At 47.2% G+C, this 22,841-nt stretch overlaps 1 protein-coding gene across 21 annotated transcripts in view; it reads left to right on the top strand.

Annotated features, from left to right (window-relative positions):
- phldb1b (pleckstrin homology-like domain, family B, member 1b) overlaps positions 1-22,841 on the top strand; it is a 372,433-nt gene that overhangs the window by 209,896 nt on the left and 139,696 nt on the right. For all 21 annotated transcript variants that reach the window (XM_043676461.1, XM_043676462.1, XM_043676471.1 and 18 more), the window contains one exon: positions 8,837-10,416. In XM_043676461.1, coding sequence (XP_043532396.1) covers positions 8,837-10,416 — 1,580 coding nt within the window. The remainder of the gene's footprint in view (positions 1-8,836; positions 10,417-22,841) is intronic.

Below are 22,841 nucleotides of genomic sequence, written 5' to 3' on the forward strand. Positions count from 1 at the left end.
GTAATTGGTGCTTACAAAGAAACGGCTGGGGGCCAAATGATCTCATTTGTAGCGTTTTTGTCTCCGACTTCACATGCGAAGAGTGGCCAAGTGGGGCTGAGTTAATGGCTCGTGACCAGCACCCAGCGAGGAGTTAACATCCTGGCACAGAGGGCTGATGGCAACCTGGGAATTAAAACCAACACCCTGGGACTGTTTTCTATTTGCACTGGTTTGGTTTATCCTGCTCCAACCCTCCAACACTCCCACACTCACTCTCACACACATTCTCACACTCACACACACTTACACACTCACAGACCAGTAGAGAGACACCCACGCACAGACACACACACACAGACATACACTCGTGCACACACAGACACAGGTTTGCACGCACAGATACAGTCACACACTTGCATGCACAGGTACAGTCACACACTCGTGCACACAGACACACACTCGTGCACACAGACACACACTCGCGTGCACAGACACGCACTTGCGCACGCACACACAGACGTCCACACACACACACTTGCACGCGCACACACTCACGCGGAAACAGACCCACACACTGTTTTCAAAAAGATTTCCCATGCAGATACTTGTACTGAAACAGTTTGCCTCCCGACTCCGTTGGAAGCGTGCAGACTTCCAGCTGCTGTCTCAGCCTGTTTCTTGGGCGGGTGGTTTGGAGATCGGGGGGGGTGGTTTGTGGGAGAGTTGTTGGCTGTGGGTGGGGAGAAAGGGAAGAGACACTCATCTCTGGTGTTCTCACCTCCCTGGGGAACTGTCTGCTGCTGCTTTAAGCAGGAAGCTGGCCTAGCATCTGCCAGTGCCCCCTCCTGTGACCACTCTGGCCTTGACTGGCTGCCAGTCACGGGTGAGGGAGTCGGACACACTGATGAATCAAAAGGCCACAACCCATGCCCGGTGTGAAGCTAAGTGAAGGAGAGACCCACCTCTCTCTGAACAGAACCACGGTGAGTGTCGCTGTTTTGTTTCCAACTCTCACTCTATGATATGTTGAACAGATTTACTAAGCTGCCCCAGGAGTAGGTTTTGTTTTCTCATTGAGTAAGAGATGGCACACAGGGACATACAAGACGGATAATATTTTGCTCAGGAGTGAGTCCAGTTTGTACAATGTTAGACCTTATTACCTGGACATTATAAGAATTAAAACAAAATTAAGTAGCGAAAGCACGGAGGTTTAAATCCAGTCTCTTCTATCGTTGGTCACACCTACTCTCATTGTACACACTCTGCCCGCTGGTCTGTTTCATCTTAATTCCTTGGGGTTTAACCCGTGCTGCTTTACCCTGCAACAAATCCACTGGGTTTTATCAGCCCAGGAGTATATTATAATGTGATGCCTCAGAATTAGTCACGGTAGATTTTCATTCAGGATCTATTCTAGTTTTAACCTGAACTGGTGAAATGTAAAGAAGCTATGACTTTAAAAAATGAAAGACTTTCAGAGTGTTAACGTATTTCCTACGTGGTGACAGTGACTGCATTTTGAGATGTCTGGAGGTTATTAAAAACTGCTATATAAATGCACGTCTTTATTTTGAAACCTCAGCCATTTGTAGCTAATGGTGTAATTCTTAAGTATACTCTCACTGTGACATATTAGGAATTGGATCCAAAGATTTATACACAGCAAGCTCTCACAATTGCAATAAAATTTTGAATGGATAATCTGCCTTTTCTGCAGATGGTTCTGGGATGCCAGAGTTTATCGCCCATCACCCATCACCCACCACCAATCACCCATCCCCCATCCCCCATCACCCACCACCCATCCCAAGCCCATCACCCACTGCCAATCCCCCATCCCCCACTGCCCACCACCCATCTCTCATTGCCCATCTCCCATCACCCACCACCCATTGCCCATCTCCCATCACCCACAACCCACTGCCCATCTCCCATCACCAACCACCCACCAACCATCACCCCTCGCACACTGCCCACTGCCCACTGCCCACCAACCACCATCCACATTCTGCTCTTCTCTGAATAGCTCCAACTCAGCAATTTCCTCCTTAAACCTCTCCACCTCTGATGTAGAGGTGCCGGTGTTGGACTGGGATGAACGAGGTCGGAAGTCACACTACTTCAAGTTATAGTTCAACAGGTTTGTGTGAAATCACAAGCTTTTGAAGCTTGAAGATGGAGCAGCACTCCACAAGCTTGTGATTTCACACAAACCTGTTGGACTATAACCTGGTGTCATGTGACTTCTGACCTTGTCCACTCCACCTCTGATATCTCCCTTTCCAAATGGCCCTCCAACACTACCTCTCTAACCAAACTGCCCTAATAGCAGCTCGTGTGACTTCATGTTAAACTTTGCTTCTAATCACTCCTTGGGAATATTTTATTGCTTTAAAGGCGCCACATAAATGCAGGTTTTGTTGGTGACTCTCCCATTCTTCTCAACTCCAGTCCGAACCTGTCTAGCCTTTAATCGTATGACAGTCCCTCCACACCCAGCAACATCCGAGTAAACCTCCAATGAAATAATAATGTTCTTTTAAATTCTCAATGCCACGCCGGCAGACTGGGTGATTCCCCACACTTGGTTTAGCTACTTGGTTTAGTGCAACTCTGACACATGAGACCAAAGTAGAAAACATAGAAAAACAGTGGGACTAAGGTAAAATACTGACATTAAAATCAAATGCAAAAAAGGGACAGTAAACACAGACTCTGGGTGTAATTTTTAACACAAACATAGCACAAATTTACAGATACTTTACAGAGAAAACCAATCTGAGCCTCCTACGCTAACTCAATCTGATATTAGCATGCATTGAGAGAAAGGGAAAACCCAATAAATGGAGAAAAATATAAAATTAATTATGGCTACGTACATACATAACAGTGAAATCATGAGTCATTGTTCTCTGTTTATCTATGAGATGGTGGTTCCTCTTTAACTCTTAAAGAGCCCTTACCTCCCAGTTCCATTGGCTCTAATACAGAGGCTGAAACTTTATTGCTGGAACAGCACAGCAGGTCAGGCAGCATCCAGGGAACAGGAGATTCGACGTTTCGGGCACAGGCCCTTCTTCAGGAAGGGCCTGTGCCCGAAACGTCGAATCTCCTGTTCCCTGGATGCTGCCTGACCTGCTGTGCTGTTCCAGCAATAAAGTTTCAACTTTGATCTCCAGCATCTGCAGACCTCACTTTCTCCTCTAATACAGAGGCATTGACTCTGAGAGGGTCTGCCCTGCAGGACTGAGTGTCAAGTTGCACTATGTTGTGGGTGAATTGGGACAGAGAATGGTGTCAAAAGAACAAGCCTTTATATAGCATCTTTCAGGCACCTGGGGATCCAGTCACTATCACTGAAGCACAGGATCAAATTTGCACCCAGCAAGCCCCCCCCCCTCACCCCCAAATAACAATGTGACAACAACCAGGAGATCTGTTGCACTGTAAGGCAAAATATTGTAGATGCTGGAGATCCAAAATAAAACAAATCAGAAAATTCTGGAGAAACTCAGCAGGTCTGGCATTACCTGTGGGCAGAGAAACAGCTAACATTTCGAGTGCTATATGACGCTCTGTCAAATCTGTTTGAACTGATTTAATTGAGGGATGTAGTGTCATGTGACATTTTGGCGTGGATCTGGGTAGGAAATTGAGGCCTTTGTTTAATATCTCATCGGAAAGTCAGCTTTATCGTTTCAAATTGGCTCCTGAATTCCCTGGAGCCAACCTTGAGTCCACAACCAGCTGGTCTGAGAGTTTAAACTGTTCTCCCCCGGCTCTTGGCAATAACCATAGATGCCCTCAATCCTCCCCTCACCCAGTGCTGTAACCTTTCAGATAGCTGTCTCCACTTCCTCAGGCCAGGGGTAATGAGACACCAACCAAACTGCAGCCTGATTGCAGTGTCCAGATCAGGAAATTATTCTGGGAATCACCCAGTCTGCCGGCGTGGCATTGAGAATTTAAAAGAACATTATTATTCCATTGGAAGTTTACTCGGATGTTGCTGGGTGTGGAGGGACTGTCGTACGATCAAAGGCTAAACAGGTTGCGACTGGAGTTGAGGAGAATGGGGAGGTAAGAATATCGGATTCTTAAGGGGCTTGCCAGGGTCAATGCTGAGAGGATGTTTTCCCTCACGGGAAAGTCTAGGACCAGGGGCACACTCTCAGAATAAAGGGGCACCAATTTAAGATTGAGATGAGGAGGAATTTCTTCTCTCTGAGGATCGAGAGTTTTTGGAACTCTCTCACAGAGAGCTGTGGGGGGGGGGGTAGAGCCCTTGTGTGTATGTAAGGCTGAAACAGAGTTTTGATCAGTCAGGGAATCGAGGATTACAGGGAAAGGGCAGGAAACTGGATGCAGGAATGTTGGATCAGACACAATCCTATTGAATGGTGTGTGGGGGCCAAATGGCCTCCTCCTGTTCCTATTTCTTCTGGTCTTCTTTCCACTTGCTAGACATCTGCAAATTACACAAGTTATTCCTTAAAAGTCAGTTTCACATTTAATCAGGTATAAATGGGTATTTGTAACAGAAGATCTCATTTCTCCTTATGTCTGTGATCTATCTACTTAGTATTGAGCTATAGCATTACTGATGAAATAAAAAGCAGACAGAAATTCCATTCTGACCCAACTAATCTCATTTGTTTTTATTTAATGAAACAATAACATCATTTCTGGGCTCTAAGCAGAGTAAAGATTAAAAGGATTGGGTGATTTTAGAAGATGCAGTTCCTATCTGTCCTGGGGTTACTTTAATATCCCATTGTGAGTCAGTGAGGTAAAGTGTATTAAATATCAAAGCAGAGCATGTGATTTGCCCAAAATGAAACAATGTCTTGTATTTATGTGGTGTCTATTCAAATAATAGAACATTCCCAGATTCATTGCAATAGTGTTGCTAGATAAATATTAACAGCATGTCAAAGCTGCAGGTATTAGGACAGATGAACAACGTCTTGGCCAAAGATGTACATTGTTATCAAAGCCTGAGGGGTTCGGAGAGTCAATTTCAGAGTTCATGGAGGGTGGAGCTGAGGGCAAAGCTGCCAATGGTGAGGCTAGGAAATGGCCTGAGTGTGGGGCAAGCCGAGAATTGTAGGGTAGGGCAGGTTGGAGAAAAAGGGAGGATTGGCTTTGGAACACGGGGATGAAGATTTTAAAATTGAGGCATTGATGGACCTGGAAGTCCTCTCCAAATCTCCAAGTTCACACTGGATAAACTCCAACCCTGCAGGTTTGTAGGTAGAGTCCCGGAACAGCAGAAACAAAAAGAGAAGTTGCTGGAGAAACTCAGCAGGCCAGGCAGCATCTGTGGCAAGAAAACAGCATCAACGTTTTGAGTCTTCATCAGAACTGGACTCAAAAAGTTAACTCTGCTGTGTTCCAACTGATGCTGCCAGACCTTTGGGGTTTCTGTTTCTTTCTCAGATCAGGCCTGTGCCTGTGCACTTCCCTGTCCTTCACCTGACAAAGGGGCAGCTGTCTGAAAGCTTGTGATTTCAAATAAACGTGTTGGACTGTAACCTGGGCCATGTGACTTCTGACTTTGTCAAAAATAGTGGTCACATGGGAAACAGCTGGCTAGGAAGAGACTGCATGGATTTCTAAAAGGGAAATCATGTTTAACTGATTTGCTGGAATCTTTTGAAGAGGTAACAGGAAGGTTCGATGAGGGTAATGCTGTGGATGTACATGGATTTCCAGAAGGCAGTTGACACAGTGCCACACAGTGAGGGATATGAGGCCATGGAATATAACGGGCAGTGGCAAGATGTGTAGAAACCAGAGAGTAAAGTCATACGGTCATAGAGATGTACAGCATGGAAACAGACCCTTTGGTTCAACCTGTCCACACTGACTAGATATCCCAATCCAATCTAGTCCCACCTGCCAGCACCCGGCCCATATCCCTCCAAACCCTTCCTATTCATATACCCATCCAAATGCCTCTTAAACGTTGCAATTGTACCAGCCTCCTTCATATCCTCTGGCAGCTCATTCCATACATGTACCACCCTCTGCATGAAAAAGTTGCCCCTTAGGTCCCTTTTAAATCTTTCCCCCTTTTACCTTAAATCTATGCCCTCTAATTTTGGATTCCCCTACCCTGTGGAAAAGACCTCGTCTATTCACCCAGTCCATGCCCCTCGTGATTTTATAAACCCCTCAGCCTCTGGCATGGCCAATGGATATTTTTTAGGCTGGAGGGGAGTTTGTACAGGAGTTCCCAGGGGTCAGAGTCAGGACCCTTGCTTTCCTTGATGCATATTAATGATCTGGATCTTGGTGTGCAGCGGGCAATTTCAAAGTTTTCCTGATGGCTCAAAACTTGGAAGAATTGTAAATTATGAGGATGACAGTGTGGACCTCAGAGAGTGCATTGACAAGTTGGTGGAGTGGGTGGATAGGTGGCAGGTGAGGGTCAGTGCAAGTTGATGCACTTTGGTCAGAAGAACATTGAAAGGCAAAACAAAATAGAGGTTACAATTCTAATGGGGGGAAAGGATGTGGGAGCAGAGGTCATCGTATATGTGTGTACGTGCACAGGTCATTGATGGTGGCTGGACAGGTGGAGAGAACAGTAAAGCATACAGTACTTCAACCTTAACAACAGGCACATTCAGAACAAGAACAAGGAGGTGATGTTCAACTTGAAAGACACACTTGTTCTACCTCAGCTGGAGGACTGGGTACAGTTGTGGGCCCCACATTAAGGAATGTCTTGGTGAGAGTGCAGATGTGATGTGCAAGAACGGTTCCAGGGGATGAGGGAGATTGGGATAGATTGAAGACGTTAGGACTGTTGTCCTCAGAGAGAAGAGGGCTGAGAGGGCAGAAGAAGTTTTCAAACTCATGAGCGGGTTGGATTGAGAAGATAGGGAGAGAACGTTCCTGCTCATCATTGAGAGGGATAGATTTAAAGTGATGTACCCAATGAAGCAAGAGTGATGGGAGAAAGGAGCCTTTTCACCCAGCGAGTCATTCAGGTATAGAAATGTGGTGGAGGTAGCTTCCATTGAGAGAACTAGATGATGGTTTGCATCGAGATACTGTGCAGGAATTCGGGAAAAGGAAAGCTCAGTACCAGCTGTTGATTCTCGTTTGATGAGCAGGAGCGGAATGGTCTCCTTCTGTGTCATAAAAATCCTGAGAGTCTGTGATCGCGTCGATGCAGAGAGTTCTGGATGTAGGTTTGCTCGCTGAGCTGGAAGGATCATTTTCAGACGTTTCGTCACCATACTAGATAACATCGTCCGGAGGCTCACTGAAGATCTTACCTAGTATGGTGACAAAACGTCTGAAAATGAACCTTCCAACTCAGCAAGCAATCCTGAACCTCAACCTGAACTACAAATCTTCTCAAAACTCGCTAATGCAGAGAATGTGAAACCCCTCGTGTTGAGTTCCTATAAACTGGGCACCCCCCTCCCTCTGGGAAATCATGAACACACAGTCAAAACGTCTTGAGTCTCCCTCCCAATGAGGATGCCGCTCTCCTGGGTCTTGTGTCCCCATGCCCTCTGTGAGGGTGAGCGTTGTGAGGTGCTCCACACAAAGGTGAAGCCCTTCCTGATGAGAGATGTGGGTATCCCTCACTGTGCTGCCAGTGACAGCGCTTTGATGTGAGGCATTAAAAGTAATGAGCCTTCAGTTGCCAAGACGCCAAGCTCTGGAATTCCCCATCTCAGTGGTTAAACCTCCTCAGATGCTATATAAAAGCTCCCTCTTTGGTCAAGCATCTGGTCCCCTCCCCTTGCTTCCTCTTTCCTGGACCTCTGTCTTTTTCACACAGAGGGTGGTACGTGTATGGAATGAGCTGCCAGAGGAAGTGGTGGAGGCTGGTGCAATTGCAACATTTAAGAGGCATCGGGATGGATATATTGGCAGGTGCGACTAGATTGTGTTGGGATATTTCGTCGGATATTTGGACCGAAGGGTCTGTTTCCATGCTGTACATCTCTATGACTTTATGTGAACTGCTTCTTGAAGTGTCGGCTATTCTAAAGGTGCTTTTTAAATGCAAATTTTTGTTGTAACACCCAACCTCCATGGTGGCAAAAAAAGGTTTGCTTTGGGGCGGCACGGTGGCACAGTGGTTAGCACTGCTGCTTCACAGCGCCAGAGACCTGGGTTCAATTCCTGCCTCAGGCGACTGACTGTGTGGAGTTTACACGTTCTCCCCGTGTCTGCGTGGGTTTCCTCCGGGTGCTCCGGTTTCCTCCCACAGTCCAAAGATGTGCAGGTCAGGTGAATTGGCCATGCTAAATTGCCCCTAGTGTTAGGTAAGGGGTAAATGTATGGGTATGGGTGGGTTGCGCTTCGGCGGGGCGGTGTGGACTTGTTGGGCCGAAGGGCCTGTTTCCACACTGTAAGTAATCTAATCTAATCTAATTTAGGGTGATCCTGTCTCTGGAATATGTGATTAATATGCATGTCCATCTTGTATAAGTATCATCCTGTGACTGTGATGCCATACCTGGTCAGACTTTTCCAGATCCAAACCTGCTTTTCAAACAGAAAGGAGAGCCGGGATTTAACACTGTGTTCCTTTTACCAGGAGCAAACTCAGAAATTGCTGGAAAAGCTTAGCGGGTCTGGCAGCATCTGTGTAGAGAAAGCAGAGTAAATGTTTCGAGTCCAGTGACCCAAGCAGGAATTACTGGTTTGTGCGGCTCTCCGCAAACCGTGAACATCTCAGCTCTGGCCCCACTCTGACCAGTGGCAGTCCTGTGTTAGGAACTGGGCCCTCTCTAGTCAGGTTACTGAATCATGGCTACTCCTGGGTGATATTGTTGGCATCTTAAACAAGGAATGAATGTGCTTCTTTTCCTTCTTCTAGATTCCGCTAGCCTGGTAAATGGCAACCATCAAACTCCGCTTAATGAAGGTTCAAGTAATCAACTTGGAGCCCAAGTCACTCATAGCTCATTGGTCAGCTCCATTGAGAAGGACCTACAAGACATTATGGACTCTTTGGTGATGGACGATGCCACGTCCCCTGGGAAAAAGCAGACAGTCAATGCCCAGTCCCCTTTGTCTCCCATGGTCAACGGAGGTGGCAGGTACCTCCTGTCGCCACCCCTGAGTCCCGGTGCCATGTCAGTGGGTTCGAGTTACGACAACATGTCGCCGCCCTTCTCCCCCCTGTCATCTCCGAGTGCGGCCAGCAGCAGCAGCTACACCAGCTACTCCCCGGGCAGTCAGGAGCAGGCACCCCTCGTGCCTCCCACTGTTCCTGTCAGATCTTCAAGTTACAACCACACTGTACAGCCCCCAGGCCTTAGGCCTGGGCCTAACTACAGTGGAGCACCTACTGAGCCAGGCAAGTGTAATGGCCTCAGTCCAGGGAGCCAGCGAGTGCCGGACAGTCCGCGTGCCCATAGGAAAGGAGCCAATGTCCAGGAGACCCCACCAAGTCCCACGGTCAGCCGGAGAGCCTTCCCACTGGACGGTTTCCCCTCAGCAGTGCCCTCCGATGCCAGGAAAGTGCCAGAAAGTCCAAAGTTTTCTCATCCAAGTCACAACGTTCCATCAGTATCTGTGAGCCCCAGCAGTGGGGGTCCCAGAGTCCCCGTTCTGACAGTTCCTGGCAGTCCTAGATTTGGAGGCAAGTCCCACCCAATCCCTAGTCCCAGGTCCAAGGTGGGTGGCTCCCTTCAGGAACGGCCTCCGAGTCCTTTCCGAGAGGTTAAGGAAACTCCGATGGATCGAGCCATCACTTGCAGCCCGTCCAAGCAGATGTCCCCACGGGTTTTCCAGCCAGTGGAGAGTGTGGGACTTGCCCACGTCAACCAACCTGTCCAGCTACATCCCAGAAACCTTCAGCCCTCTGAGAGTCCCCGACTGGCTCGAAGGAGCCTGGAGAGTATGAGAGACCTGCCCCCATTGAGTCCCTCTATGTCCAGGAAGGCTTCACCGCATTCTCCGTTTTCCAATCTGCCAACCTCGCCTCACCAAAGGCCCTGCCGAGAAGGAGTTCGCCATGAGACTCCACCTCCCCAGGGGAAAGTCGTCAAGGAGACGCCAGAAAGTCCGCGACTTCGACGGAAGCATTCGTCGGGGGGTTCGTCAGAGAGGAGTGAGGACTTCTCGTCCCACATCGTGCCGAGTCTAACCTTGCTGAGCAGTGGGAGGAGGGTCCGAGACCGAAGTCCTTCCCCAACGCTGCTGTCCGCTGACCTCCCAAGGAAAGTGTATGGGAGCAGCGTGACCCCCGCCCACAGCCTGACCTCGCTGGCTGTGTCCACGCCATTACAAAGCCCACGGCTACAGAGGAAGACAGCAGGGGACGAGAGGACACCAGTGACTCGGCAGCGGAAGAACAGTATTTCCGAAATCAGTGACAATGAGGATGAGCTGCTGGATTACCACCGCCGACAGAGGGAGGAGCGAATCCGGGAGCAGGAAATGCAGATGCTGGTGAGTGCACTGCTACCTCTGTCTGTATTGAGATGTTCGGCAAAAGTGAGGACTGCAGATGCTGGAAACCAGAGTCTAGATTAGAGTGGTGCTGGAAAAGCACAGCAGGTCAGGCAGCATGCGAGGAGCAGGAAAATAAACATTTCGGGCAAAAGCCCATCCGAAGCATCGATTTTCCTGCTCCTGGGATGCTGCCTGACCTGCTGTGCTTTTCTCTATTCTAGACGCTGTATTGAGATGTTGGCAATCTGCAAACCATTTGCATGTGGCACATGGTAGATCAGCAACTGGGGCTGCATACAAAACCCCAACCTGCAGCTTAGGAACCAAACCTTTCTCTCTTTCCTTACCACCCTTTCCTCTTTCTTCTCCTTTCTTGCTTCTTAAACCATCTCTTCATCCCCTCCTCTCATCCTTCAATTCTTTTATCATTCTCACCTTTCTCTTTTCCCTCTCATGCCTTCCCTTTGTCTTGACCTCTTCCCTCACACCTTCCCTCTCCTCATCCCCTTTCTGCTTTTTTGTTTCTTCTCTGCCCCCTTTCTCCTTGGACCCTGCACAGCCCAGTCTCTCGCTCTCGCGCTCTCTTTCTCTCTCTGTTCTCCTTCTCTCTGTCTTTATATCAGAGGCTTGTTTTGACATTGAGGGTGACATTGTGGATTGTCCTTAAGATGGTGCCAGTCTCCACCACCATGTCCTTCACATCAGAGACAGGGAGCACTCCACTGTCCTCGATAGTTGAAGCTTGCCATGGATGGATCCCTGACAGCGTTCACACGCTGTAATCTTGAGATGTCTTAATAAGTCAGAAATCAATTGAACGTCATTTTTGGACTTTCTGATGTGGAGGTGCCAGTGTTGGACTGGGGTGGACAAAGTCAGAGGTCACACAACACCAGGTTATAGTCCAACAGGGGGTTTATTTGAAATCACAAGCATTCAGAGTGCTGCTCCTTCATCAGGTTTCACCTGTGACTGCTGACTGTTTCCTAACACTTAAATATGTTCATTGCATAATATTCTACAATCATTTTCAGCAATCTGGCCTACTGCACGTAAATCCTACAGCTAGTTTCCATCTCACTCCTGGGCAATCTATGTCATATTAATTTCCTTATGTTTTCAGGCTAAGTAAGAGTCCATTCTTATATTAATAGAAGATAGAACATCACAGCAGTACAGGCCCTTCGGCCCTCACTGTTGCGTCACACTGTGAAACCAATCTGAAGACCATCTAACCTACACTATTCCATTCTTGTCCATATGTCTATCCAATGACCATTTAAATGCCCTTAAAGTTGGCGAGTTTACTACTGTTGCAGGCAGGGCATTCCACGCCCCTACTACTCTCTGAGTAAAGAAACTATCTCTAACATCTGAACTATATCTATCACCTCTCAATTTAAAACTATGTCCCCTCATGCTAGCCATCACCATCCGAGGAAAAAGGCTCTCACTGTCCACCCTATCTAACGCTCTGATTATCTTATATATCTCAATTAAGCCACCTCTCAAACTTCTTCTCTCTAATGAAAACATCCTCGAGTTCCTCAGCATTTCCTCATAAGCCCTTCCCTCCATACCAGGCAACATCGTAGTAAATCTCCTCTGAACCCTTTCCAAAGTTTGCTCTCACTGTCCACCCTATCTAACGCTCTGATTATCTTATATATCTCAATTAAGCCACCTCTCAAACTTCTCTCTAATGAAAACATCCTCGAGTTCCTCAGCATTTCCTCATAAGACCTTTTCTCCATACCAGGCAACATCGCAGTAAATCTCCTCTGAACCCTTTCCAAAGTTTCCACATCCTTCCTATAATGTAGTGACCAAAACTGTACACAATATTACAAGTGCGGCCGCATCAGAGTTTTGTACAGCTGCAACATGACCTCGTGGTCCAAAACTCAATCCCTCTACCAATAAAAGCTATCACACCGTATGCCATCTTAACAACCCTATCAACCTGGGTGGCAACTTTCAGGGATCCATGTACATGGACACCGAGATCTCTTTGCTCATCTACACTGCCAAGAATCTTACCATTAGCCCAGTACTCTTTACTCCTGTTGCTCCTTCCAAAGTGAATCACCTCACACTTTTCCACATTAAACTCGATTTGCCAACTCTCAACCCAACTCTGCAGCTTATCTATGTCCCTCTCTAACCTACAACATCCTTCGGAATTGTCCACAATTCCACCGACCTTAGTATCATCCGCAAATTTACTAACCCATCATTCTACGCCCACATCCAGGTCATTTATAAAAATGACAAACAGCAGTGGCCCCAAAACAGATCCTTTCTGTATACCACTAGTAACTGAACTCCAGGATGAACATTTCCCGTCAACCACCACCTTCTGTTTTCTTTCAGTTAGCCAATTTCTGATGCAAACTGTTAAATTACCCTCAATCCCATGCCTCAGTATTTTATGCAGCAGCCTACTGTGGGGAACCTTATCAAACACCTTACTGAAATCCATATACACCACCTCAACTACTTTGTCTTCATCCACCTGTTTGGTCACCTTCTCAAAGAACTCAATAAGGTTTGTGAGGCATGACCTACCCTTCACAAAACCGTGTTGACTATCACTAATCAACTTATTCCTTTTGAGATGATTATAAATCCTATCTCTTTTAACCTTTTCCAACACTTTACCCACAACTGACGTAAGGCTCACTGGTCTATAATTTCCAGGGTTGTCTCTACTCCCCTTCGTGAACAAGGGGACAACATTTGCCATCCTCCAGTCTTCTGGCACAATTCCTGTAGATAATGACGATATAAAGATCAAAGGCAAAGGCTCTGCAATCTCTTCCCTGGCTTCCCAGAGAATCCTAGGATAAATCCCATCCAGCCCAAGGACTTATCTATTTTCACACTTTCCAGAATTGCTGATACCTCCTTCTTGTGAACCTCAATCCTGTCTAGTCTAGTAGCCTGTATCTCAGTATTCTTCTCGCAACATTGTCTTTTTCCAGTGTGAATACTGATGAAAAATATTCATTTAGCACTTTCCCTATCTCTTCTGACTCCACACACAACTTCCCACTATCATCCTTGATTGGCTCAAACCTTGCTTGAGTCTTTCTTTTATTCCTGATATACCTATAGAAAGCTTTAGGATTTTCCTTGATCCTATCTGCCAAATTATGCCTTGTCATATCCTTCCTAGCTCTTCTTTGCTCTCTCTTTAAGTCTTTCCTGGCTAACTTGCAATGTCGCCCATGGATTCAGGATTAACATAAAAAAGAAGGTATTTAAAAGTAACAGAAAAGGACATGGAGCAAAGGATGTCACACATCTTCGGCCCACACGAAAGGCTTGAACCTTTTCTTGCCTTTTTTATATGTTCTCCTCTCCTCTCTTAGGTTATTCACCCATTGGTTCTGGCTTCTCTGAGTCATCTCCCGAGTAACTATTGTACTGTGTAGCCCAGGCATAGAGCATTGGCAGAAATTTCAATTATCGTAAAAACATCTTTAATATGTGTGTGTCATGTGCATTCCCTGTAACAGTCATTCTCATTTCCTGTAATGGTCGCCCTCAATTCCTGTAATGGTCGCCCTCAATTCCTGTAATGGTCGCCCTCAATTCTTGTAACAATTGCCCTCAATTCCTGTAACGGTCGCCCTCAATTCTTGTAACAGTCGCCTTCAATTCCTGTAACGATCGCCCTCAATTCCTGTAACGGTTGCCCTCAATTTTTGTAACAATCGCCCTCAATTCCTGTAACGGTTGCCCTCAATTCCTGTAGCAGTTGCCCTCAATTCCTGTAGTGGTCACCCTCAATTCCTGTAGCAGTTGCCCTCAATTCCTGTAGTGGTCATCCTCAATTCCTGTAGCAGTTGCCCTCAATTCCTGTAATGGTTGCCCTCATTTCCCATAGCGCTCGCCCTCATTTCCCGTAGTGGTCACTCTCATTTCCTGTATTGTCACCCTAATTTCCTGCAACGGTTGCCCTCATTTCCTGTAATGGTCACACTCATTTCCTGTGAGTAGTTTTGAATGGTCTTAATAAGATGAACATGTAAGGGATGTTTTATCTTGTAGGTTAGTTCAGAACTAGGGGACACTTTGAAAATTAGGAGTTGCTCATTTCAGGATAGAGATGAGGAGAAATATTTTCCCCTCAGACGATTGTGTGGATTTGTAACTCCCTACCTCAGAAGGCAGTGGAGACGGATTATTGTTGAGACAGAGGTGGATAGTTCTTGTGGCAGCGGGGGGGGGGGGGGGGGGGGGGGGGGGGGGAGGGGGGGTGGTCAAGGGTTATCAGAAGTAGGTTGGAATGTAGAATTCCGAAACACAAACAGATCAGCCACTATCTTATTGGATGGCAAAGCAGGCTTGAGGGGCCGAATGGTCTATTTCTGCTCTTGTTTTGTATGTTTGTCTGTTCACTTCCTGTAAAGCTACCCCATCACTGTCTGTCTTGTTGAACAGTCTGTTCTCGAATTCCCCGTGAGAAACAAGAGAACAGGAAATCTGTTGCTGATGGTGGAAGATATGTCAGGCTGGTGAATCTGGAGATAAATTGTGCCCCCTCTCTGATTTTCTCCCCTCTGTTGAGGGCACCGATTCTTCCTCCGGTCCAGTACCGTAAGAGTTGGCAGCTTGCCACCTGCCCAGCCCTTCCCCCACGACAAAACTCCGACTGCGATCAGTCACAGGGCGATTCCACCCACTGGGCATCACATCCGTGCGACATCCTTTTCTTTCCCCATTGTCCTCTTCCAAATGTGTCCCTGCAGCAATGCCCTGCTCATCCTCACTCAGCCTGCTGGAGCTCTCTAGGCCTGTGGAATGTCTCCAACTAATACTGAAATGATGTAGCGCCTGGTCCCTGAGCCCCTCCATTGAACCCTGGAAAACATCAGGTGATTTCAGTATCATTGTAAAGCCTCTTCATTGCGGATGATGTTTGATTTGAGAATTCTTACAATGTATTGCTTTCTAGTTCTGAGTCCCCATTATCAGTAACTTGATGTGTCTTATGTAATAAGGTCATATTCGATTTATTTTCCATAAGGTGTAGTCTTAATCAGTCAGAGTTAATCTCCCAGAGGTGCCTGGAATTGACACTGAGGTGTTATCCTAACTAGCAGTGTGGCCCCAGTGTCCTCTTCATCAACTTGCATCCTCTCTGCACCTCCCCCTCAGCTTGAGAATAGCTTCCCGTTGGTAGCGTGCTGTCGGAGTTGGAGGGTGCTGTGTGGGAGGTGGAGGAAAAGGAATGTGTGTGAGACAGATAGAAGACAGCAGAGGAGAAGAGAGTGTGTGGGTTAGAGGTGGAGAGGAAAGGTGGGGGCAAGTGTTTTGATTGCGTGAGATGGAGAGGGTGGAAGGTGATGGGGGGAGAAGTGAGGGAAAGGGTAGTGAAGAAGTGGGGGTTTTGAGAGGCTCAGAGGGTAAGAGGGAGCGAGGGTCAGAGAGAGCACTCTGATTCTGCCCCCTTGTGTATTCCTGATTCCCCTTGCTCCACCATTGGGGGAGCTGTGCCTTCAGCTACTTGGCCCCCCAACTCCTCCACTCCCTGGATAAACCTCCTTACCCCTCAGCCTCTCTCCCTGACCTTTTCAGATGTTTCCCAAAGCCTATCATTTGGATGCAGTCTTAACCACCTGACCTAAGTGTCGGGCTTCATTTTATAATTGTTTCTCTGACCTCCCCACCTCTTCACTTCCCCTCTCCCCCTTCCCTGCCCCTTCACCTTCACTTCCCCGTCCCCCTCCCCCTTCCCCCTCACCTCCCCTCTCCCCCTTCCCTACCCATTCACTTCCCTTCCCTCCCCTCACTTCCCTCCCCCTCTCTTTCACGCCCCTCAGCTCCTCCCTTCCCTTCATTCCTTGACTCTCTGAAGTTCCTCGGGACCTTCACTCATTGTGCCCAGTGGTGAATCAGGACTGGATTAATTTCTTGTTATTGTAAATGAGACATGAAGATTCAATATTTAATTTTCCAAAGGTATCACATTTCCATTAAGTGATGCAGACCCTTCCTGTTTATTGACATGAGCCTTCTCCCAGTACCAGCTGATCAGTACAGAGACCTAACATCATTTCTTAGCAACGGAATCTTTCACGGTCAAAACTACTTTAAAATCCATCTGAACAAGCCTGGCTCGTTCATGACCCCTTCTGTGTTCCTGTTCTAATCTAAGAGATTGTCTTGCTGTCTCTTTCCTATTTAAATAGCATCAGGAAGGGTTCAGTCAAGGGGTGCTACACTCATCTCTGAGTTATAGCCTACTACAGAGCTTTGAGCTTTAAATCAAGGTTACATGTTAATGAGGGAGTGCTGTAGTGAGGGAGTGCTGTGCGGAGGGAGTGCTGTATTGTCAGACATGGACAATATCCAGGCTTGGATTGACAAGCCATTCCTGATAAAGGGCTGCGGCCCGAAACATTGATTTTCCTGCTCCTCGGATGCTGCCTGACCTGTGCTTTTCCAGCATACCCTCTCAACTTGGGTTGGCAAGTGGCAAGTAACATTCACACCACACAAATGCCAGGCAATGACCTTCTCCAATAAGAGATAATCTAACCACCATACCTTGACATTCAATGGTGTTACCACCACTGAGTCCTCCACTATCAACATCCTTGGGGTTACCATTGACCAGAAACGAAACTGGACTCATTACATAAACACAGTGGCTCCAAGGCACAAGTCAGCAGGGTGATGGAATACTCCCCACTTGCCTGGATGAATGCAGCTCCAACAACACTCAGAGAGGTTGACACCATCCAGGCCAAAGCAGCCGCTTGATTGGCACTGCATCCACAAACACCCACTCTCCCCACCATCAACGCTCAGTAGCAGCAGTGTGTACTGTGTACAAGATGCACTGCAGAAGTTCACCAAAGCTCCTCAGACGGTTTCACCAAAGCTCCAAACCATGGCACTTCATTCGAGAAGGACAAGGGTAGCACATACAGGGGAACACCCATTCCTGCAAGTTTCCCTCCAAATCACTCACCATCCTGACTTGGAACATATCGCTGCTCCTTCACTGTCACTGGGTCAGAATCCTGGAATTCACTCCCTAAGGGCATTGTGGGTCTACCTACAGCAGGTGGACTGCAGCAGTTCATGAAGGCAGCTCACCCCCACCTTTACAAGGGATGGGCTATCAATACTGGCCCAGACAGGGATACCCACATCGCGCAAGTGACTTTAAAATAAAAGCTCCTATGGATGAGCCATAAAACTAAACCGTTTCTGAGTGGATGTAAAGGAGCTCATGGTATTTTCACAAAAATTGTAGCAGAGGAGATCACAGCTCACCCAGGACATCCTGGTGAATATTTATCCCTGAACCTACAGAGATCACGGTAGGCCAGGCAGCATCCATGGAGAGAGAGCAAGTTAATGTTTTGAGTCTGGATGACTCTTCTTCAGGGCTGATCCCAGATCCCAGGAATTAATCTGGGGGAACCTGTGCTGCATTCCCTCTGGGGCAAGTATATAGGCAAATGAAATTCTCCAGCCTCCCTGTTAAAATTCCTCTGGGATGTGATTCTGAAATTCGCAGAGTATGGTGTGGGCTAGGACTCATGTTGGACGGAGCAAGACTTGAAGGTCCCTGCTGTGGGATCGGGCTTCAACCTTTGCCTTTGGTCCAACGTGCCATTCACAGTCTCGCTCCTGGTCAAACCACCCTGGATTGTCCAGGAAACCCCTTGGATGAAGCATTGATCCCCAGGACATGGCCAAGTGCAAAAATGAAGTGGAAATTCGGAAAAGGCATTAGGAAAAAGTTACTTTGTTTTAATTTCCTTCCAACGATCAGTCTAAGCAACGTATAGCAGTGGGATAAAGAAGGCCGATTGGCTAACAGCCAGCTCTTGCATTTTCCATTTGAGATAGAAAGGGACATCAGGTGTCCAATGGGGTATCAGGGAGGGAATGGGGGGAATGTCATGTTACCATCTGGAATATATCCAGTCGGAGTTGGCAGTACCATTGTGGCTTCCTAGTAAAACTCTTCAGAAAGTGAGAGCATGTGGAGGAGGGTATTGGATGGTGAGCCAGGAAAATTCCACCCACTCTAACTCGATGACATTTTAAACCTCGTTAAAATGCAGTAAACCTTTTCTTTCCCCGCCAACACTTTCAAGCTGAAAATCATTTTGTTTTTTATGATCTTTGCTCTGTTGTGGATTACCTCACTGTGGGAAACGCATTGAAATGGATTTAAATGTCACTTCAGTGAGTACCAATCAGCTCATTCTGCCTGACCTTGTGGTGAACCCAGGTTCCCAGAGTGTGATAGATTTGCTTTCGAAGCAACAAAATCATCCATCTCACTTCCTCACTCACTCACTCCCTCACTCACTCTCAATTTTCCTCATTCATACTCTCCCTCTCACTCATTCCCTCACTCACCCTCTCCCTCACTCATTCCCTCACTCACCCTCTCCCTCACTCATTCCCTCACTCACCCTCTCCCTCACTCATTCCCTCACTCACCCTCTCCCTCACTCATTCCCTCACTCACCCTCTCCCTCACTCATTCCCTCACTCACCCTCTCCCTCACTCATTCCCTCACTCACCCTCTCCCTCACTCATTCCCTCACTCACCCTCTCCCTCACTCATTCCCTCACTCACCCTCTCCCTCACTCATTCCCTCACTCACCCTCTCCCTCACTCATTCCCTCACTCACCCTCTCCCTCACTCATTCCCTCACTCACCCTCTCCCTCACTCATTCCCTCACTCACCCTCTCCCTCACTCATTCCCTCACTCACCCTCTCCCTCACTCATTCCCTCACTCACCCTCTCCCTCACTCATTCCCTCACTCACCCTCTCCTTCACTCACCCTCTCCCTCCCTCACTCTCTCTCCCTCACTCACACTCTCTCTCCCTCACTCACACTATCCGTCCCTCACTCACTCCCTCTCCTCATTCACGCTCTCTCTTCCTCATTCACTGTCTTCCTCGCTCACCCTCTTTCTCTCCCTCACTCACTGACTTTCTCTTGACCTCCCCTACTAACTCACTCACTCTCTCACTCACAAACATTTCCCATTTAGCTAACCCCAGATGTGATACAGAACAATATCCCCGCCCCTACCCGCAACTCCAGAGCAAGTCTCAAGCAAAGCTGATTTTTCCTCGTGTTTATGAAAAGGATGCTGGAGAATTCTCGATACCTGTGGGGAACTTGCCACTGAAATTCTACAAGCTCACCAGATCCCAGAGAGAATCCAAAACTCAGGAAGCTCCCCTCCTTCTCGGACAAGATGAAGATAGCTTCCTCTCACTGCCAGTACTGGGACCACAGAGTCAACGCAGGCTCTGATGTTGGCAGGGTGGGGGAGCAAGGGTTTGAAGAAGTGGGTGGGTGGGATCCTTAGCTCCTTACTCACTGCCTCCATCGTGTACCATTGACCTCCCTCCTGGGCCCCTCAGGATGGTCACCACCTTCATGAGCGCTCCTTCTCCAGGTGGGATGCATCGGGCAAGAGATTCTCACAAGACAGGAGGAATGCTGCATTTCTTCAGGGCATGTTGAGGATGTCATGAAACTTTCTCAATGGCCTCCTGGTAACCATTTGCTGTGACTAAGCTCAGAATGAAGAGTTTGTTTTGGAATGCCAATGACATGCATTCGCCAAACTGATAGAGAGTAAAACAGTGCCTTGATATTGAGGAGGTTGGCCTGAGAGAAGAGATTGATATGAAAGTTCCAAATCTCCAATTGGATTTGTGGGATTTTGAAAAGGTGTTGTTTGTGATATTCCTCTAGGGATTTGAGATGTTCTGCTGCACATTGTCCATGTCTTTGATACAAACAGAAAAGTAGGTGGCTGTACTGCCCTATAAAAATTGATGTCAGGTTTAAAGTCTTTGTCAACAAATACTCAAATAATAGCCAAGGGTTATGCTGGCCCACTGGTGTCCATCTTCAATGTGTGTCCTCATTGATAGGAGCCTCCTGAGATATGGAAGATGATCCATGTCATCCAGTAGCTCTCCAGGGATCCTGGTTGTCTGGGGACAGTGTTGTGCAGCATGGGAAGGCTGAGACAGGACCTTTATCTTATGGATGTTTAGCTTATGGCCCACTCTCCCAGACACCTCCAGGAATGCATCAGCAATGTTTCGGAGTGTATATACACAACAGCATTGTTAGCGATTTTTGAGAAGATTTGTAGCTCAGGTTGATGGTAAGCGTGTAAGTTAGCTCACTGAGCTTGAGGGATTGTTTTCAGACATTTCATCACCATACCAGGTAACATCATCAGTGAGAGTTTCCAGTGAAGCACTGGTGGTATGTCCTGTCTCTCTATTGGTAGGTCTTGGTTTCTTAAGGTGGGTGATGTCATTTCCGGCTCTTTTTTTCCAAGAAAAAATAGATAGGATCTAAATCGATCTGTTTATTGGTGGAGTTCTGGTTAGAATGCCATGCCTCTAAGAATTCTCTGCGTGTCTTTATTTCACCTGTCATAGGATGTGTGTGTTGTCCCAGTCAAAGTGGTGTCCTTCTTTGTCTGTATGTATAGAAACTAGTGATAGTGGGTTATGTCTTTTGGTGGCCAGTATCCTGGGGGCAAATTTCCTGCTAGTTTGTCCAATGTAATGTTTTTTACAGTTCTTGCATGGTATCTTGTATTGTCTGAGCTGAAAATGTGTTGCTGGAAAAGCGCAGCAGGTCAGGCAGCATCCAGGGAACAGGAGAATCGACGTTTCGGGCATAAGCCCTTCTTCAGGAAAGGGCTTATGCCCGAAACGTCGATTCTCCTGTTCCCTGGATGCTGCCTGACCTGCTGCGCTTTTCCAGCAACACATTTTCAGCTCTGATCTCCAGCATCTGCAGACCTCACTTTCTCCTCAAAGATCTTGTATTGTCTGTCTACCAGAACTCAAAGACAGAGGCTGTGGTGGTCTTGGTTCTGAGCTGGTGGCAGGACAGTTTGCCGCTCATCTGGTGGGGGGGTGGGGAGGGATATTGGGTGAAGTTTTGTGCTGAGGAATTTGAAGGAGAGCATTTGTGATGCCTTGCTTGATCTTAATTTGCACACGCACTGGGGTTGTGGTGGATCTGTTACTGAGAAATCGTCAGGTCGCAGGCAGAGGGTCATGATGAATTTCTGCCCAATTTGTGGAGACACTCCATAATCCCTCTGAATTGATAAAGTCAAAACTCTATATAAGGCCAAAAAAGGCCATGTGTTGCTGCTGCTTTCTGCATTTTGATGGACTTGTCTTATTGTGCAGTTCTATTGTATAGCCCTTGTACATCTTGAGAGACAGCATTCGCAATTTGATTCTAATGGGAGCCACTGGAGAACGTAACTGAAGAGGATTTTTCCAATGGATTTCCTTGGTCAGCAGTGAGATGTCTCTGAAGTTAGCACAATTAGTTTTACTTCCTTTCTTAAAGATGGTCAATGTTACAGTGCCATGCTCTCCACATTCTAGACTAGAGAAATGAGGCATGTATTCGTACCAAGAGAACTCCTGTGCCATACTTCAGAATTTCAGTAGAGATTCTGTCTGTGCTGGCATCCTTGTTCGCTCTCAGCTGGAGATTGCTTGTTCAACTTGTGTCAGGCTAATATTATGCTCATGGTGATGGGTGGCAATCTGTGGGATGTGGTGTAGGTCACCTTTATCAAGGGCTGAGCTTTGGTTAAGGAGATCCACGAAGTGCTCCTTCCAATGAACACACAGTGTTTCTCTGTGTTTGGTGAGCATAGCTCCATCCTTAGCTCTCAGCACAGTAGATCCTTGGTGGTTGACCTGCAGATAGTCTTGACTGCACTGAAGAATCTGTGCACATCGCAGGGGTCAGCTAGTTGCTGAATTTCCTGCACTCTTTCTGTCCACCATTTGTTCCTTAGGTCACAAGTTTTGTTTTGTTTGACTGTAGCCTTGATTTTCTGTATAGACCTGATTTCTTTCCTTCGAGCTCTGCAGTTCCTGGATCTCCCAGTCATCGTAGTGAAATTGGTCTTGATGTTTCCTTATAGAGAAACATACAGTCTTTTTGAATGTGTTGTATGTGACAGATTTAAGAACAGACCTGGTGCTGTGGACATTGAGGTTCCCATTTTGCTGAGCATTGTCAGGTTGGCTGAGAGGTATGAGTGAGTAGGTATCTGTTCACAGAGACCTTGTGTGCATCAACATTGAATTTTGAATTTCCTGGAGCAATGATGCTTTGCTGCAGGTGCCATTTTTTGGACCCGGCTGGAGATGGTTTATTAGATAAGGTGAAGGTCGGTCTAGCAGTTGTCAGCTTTTGTGATGGCATGGGTGATGTGAATATCTTGTGGTCTCTTGTATGGACAATGATCTAGACAGGTAGTACCAATGTCTGAAGCAAGGGTGCTGCCATGGGGATTTGTCTTTGATGTAGTAGTGTCTTCATTTTGATCAGACCATTCTCCAGACAGTTCATCAGG

The sequence above is a fragment of the Chiloscyllium plagiosum genome, chromosome 35 (assembly GCF_004010195.1).
Source record: "Chiloscyllium plagiosum isolate BGI_BamShark_2017 chromosome 35, ASM401019v2, whole genome shotgun sequence".
Lineage (NCBI taxonomy): Eukaryota > Metazoa > Chordata > Chondrichthyes > Orectolobiformes > Hemiscylliidae > Chiloscyllium > Chiloscyllium plagiosum.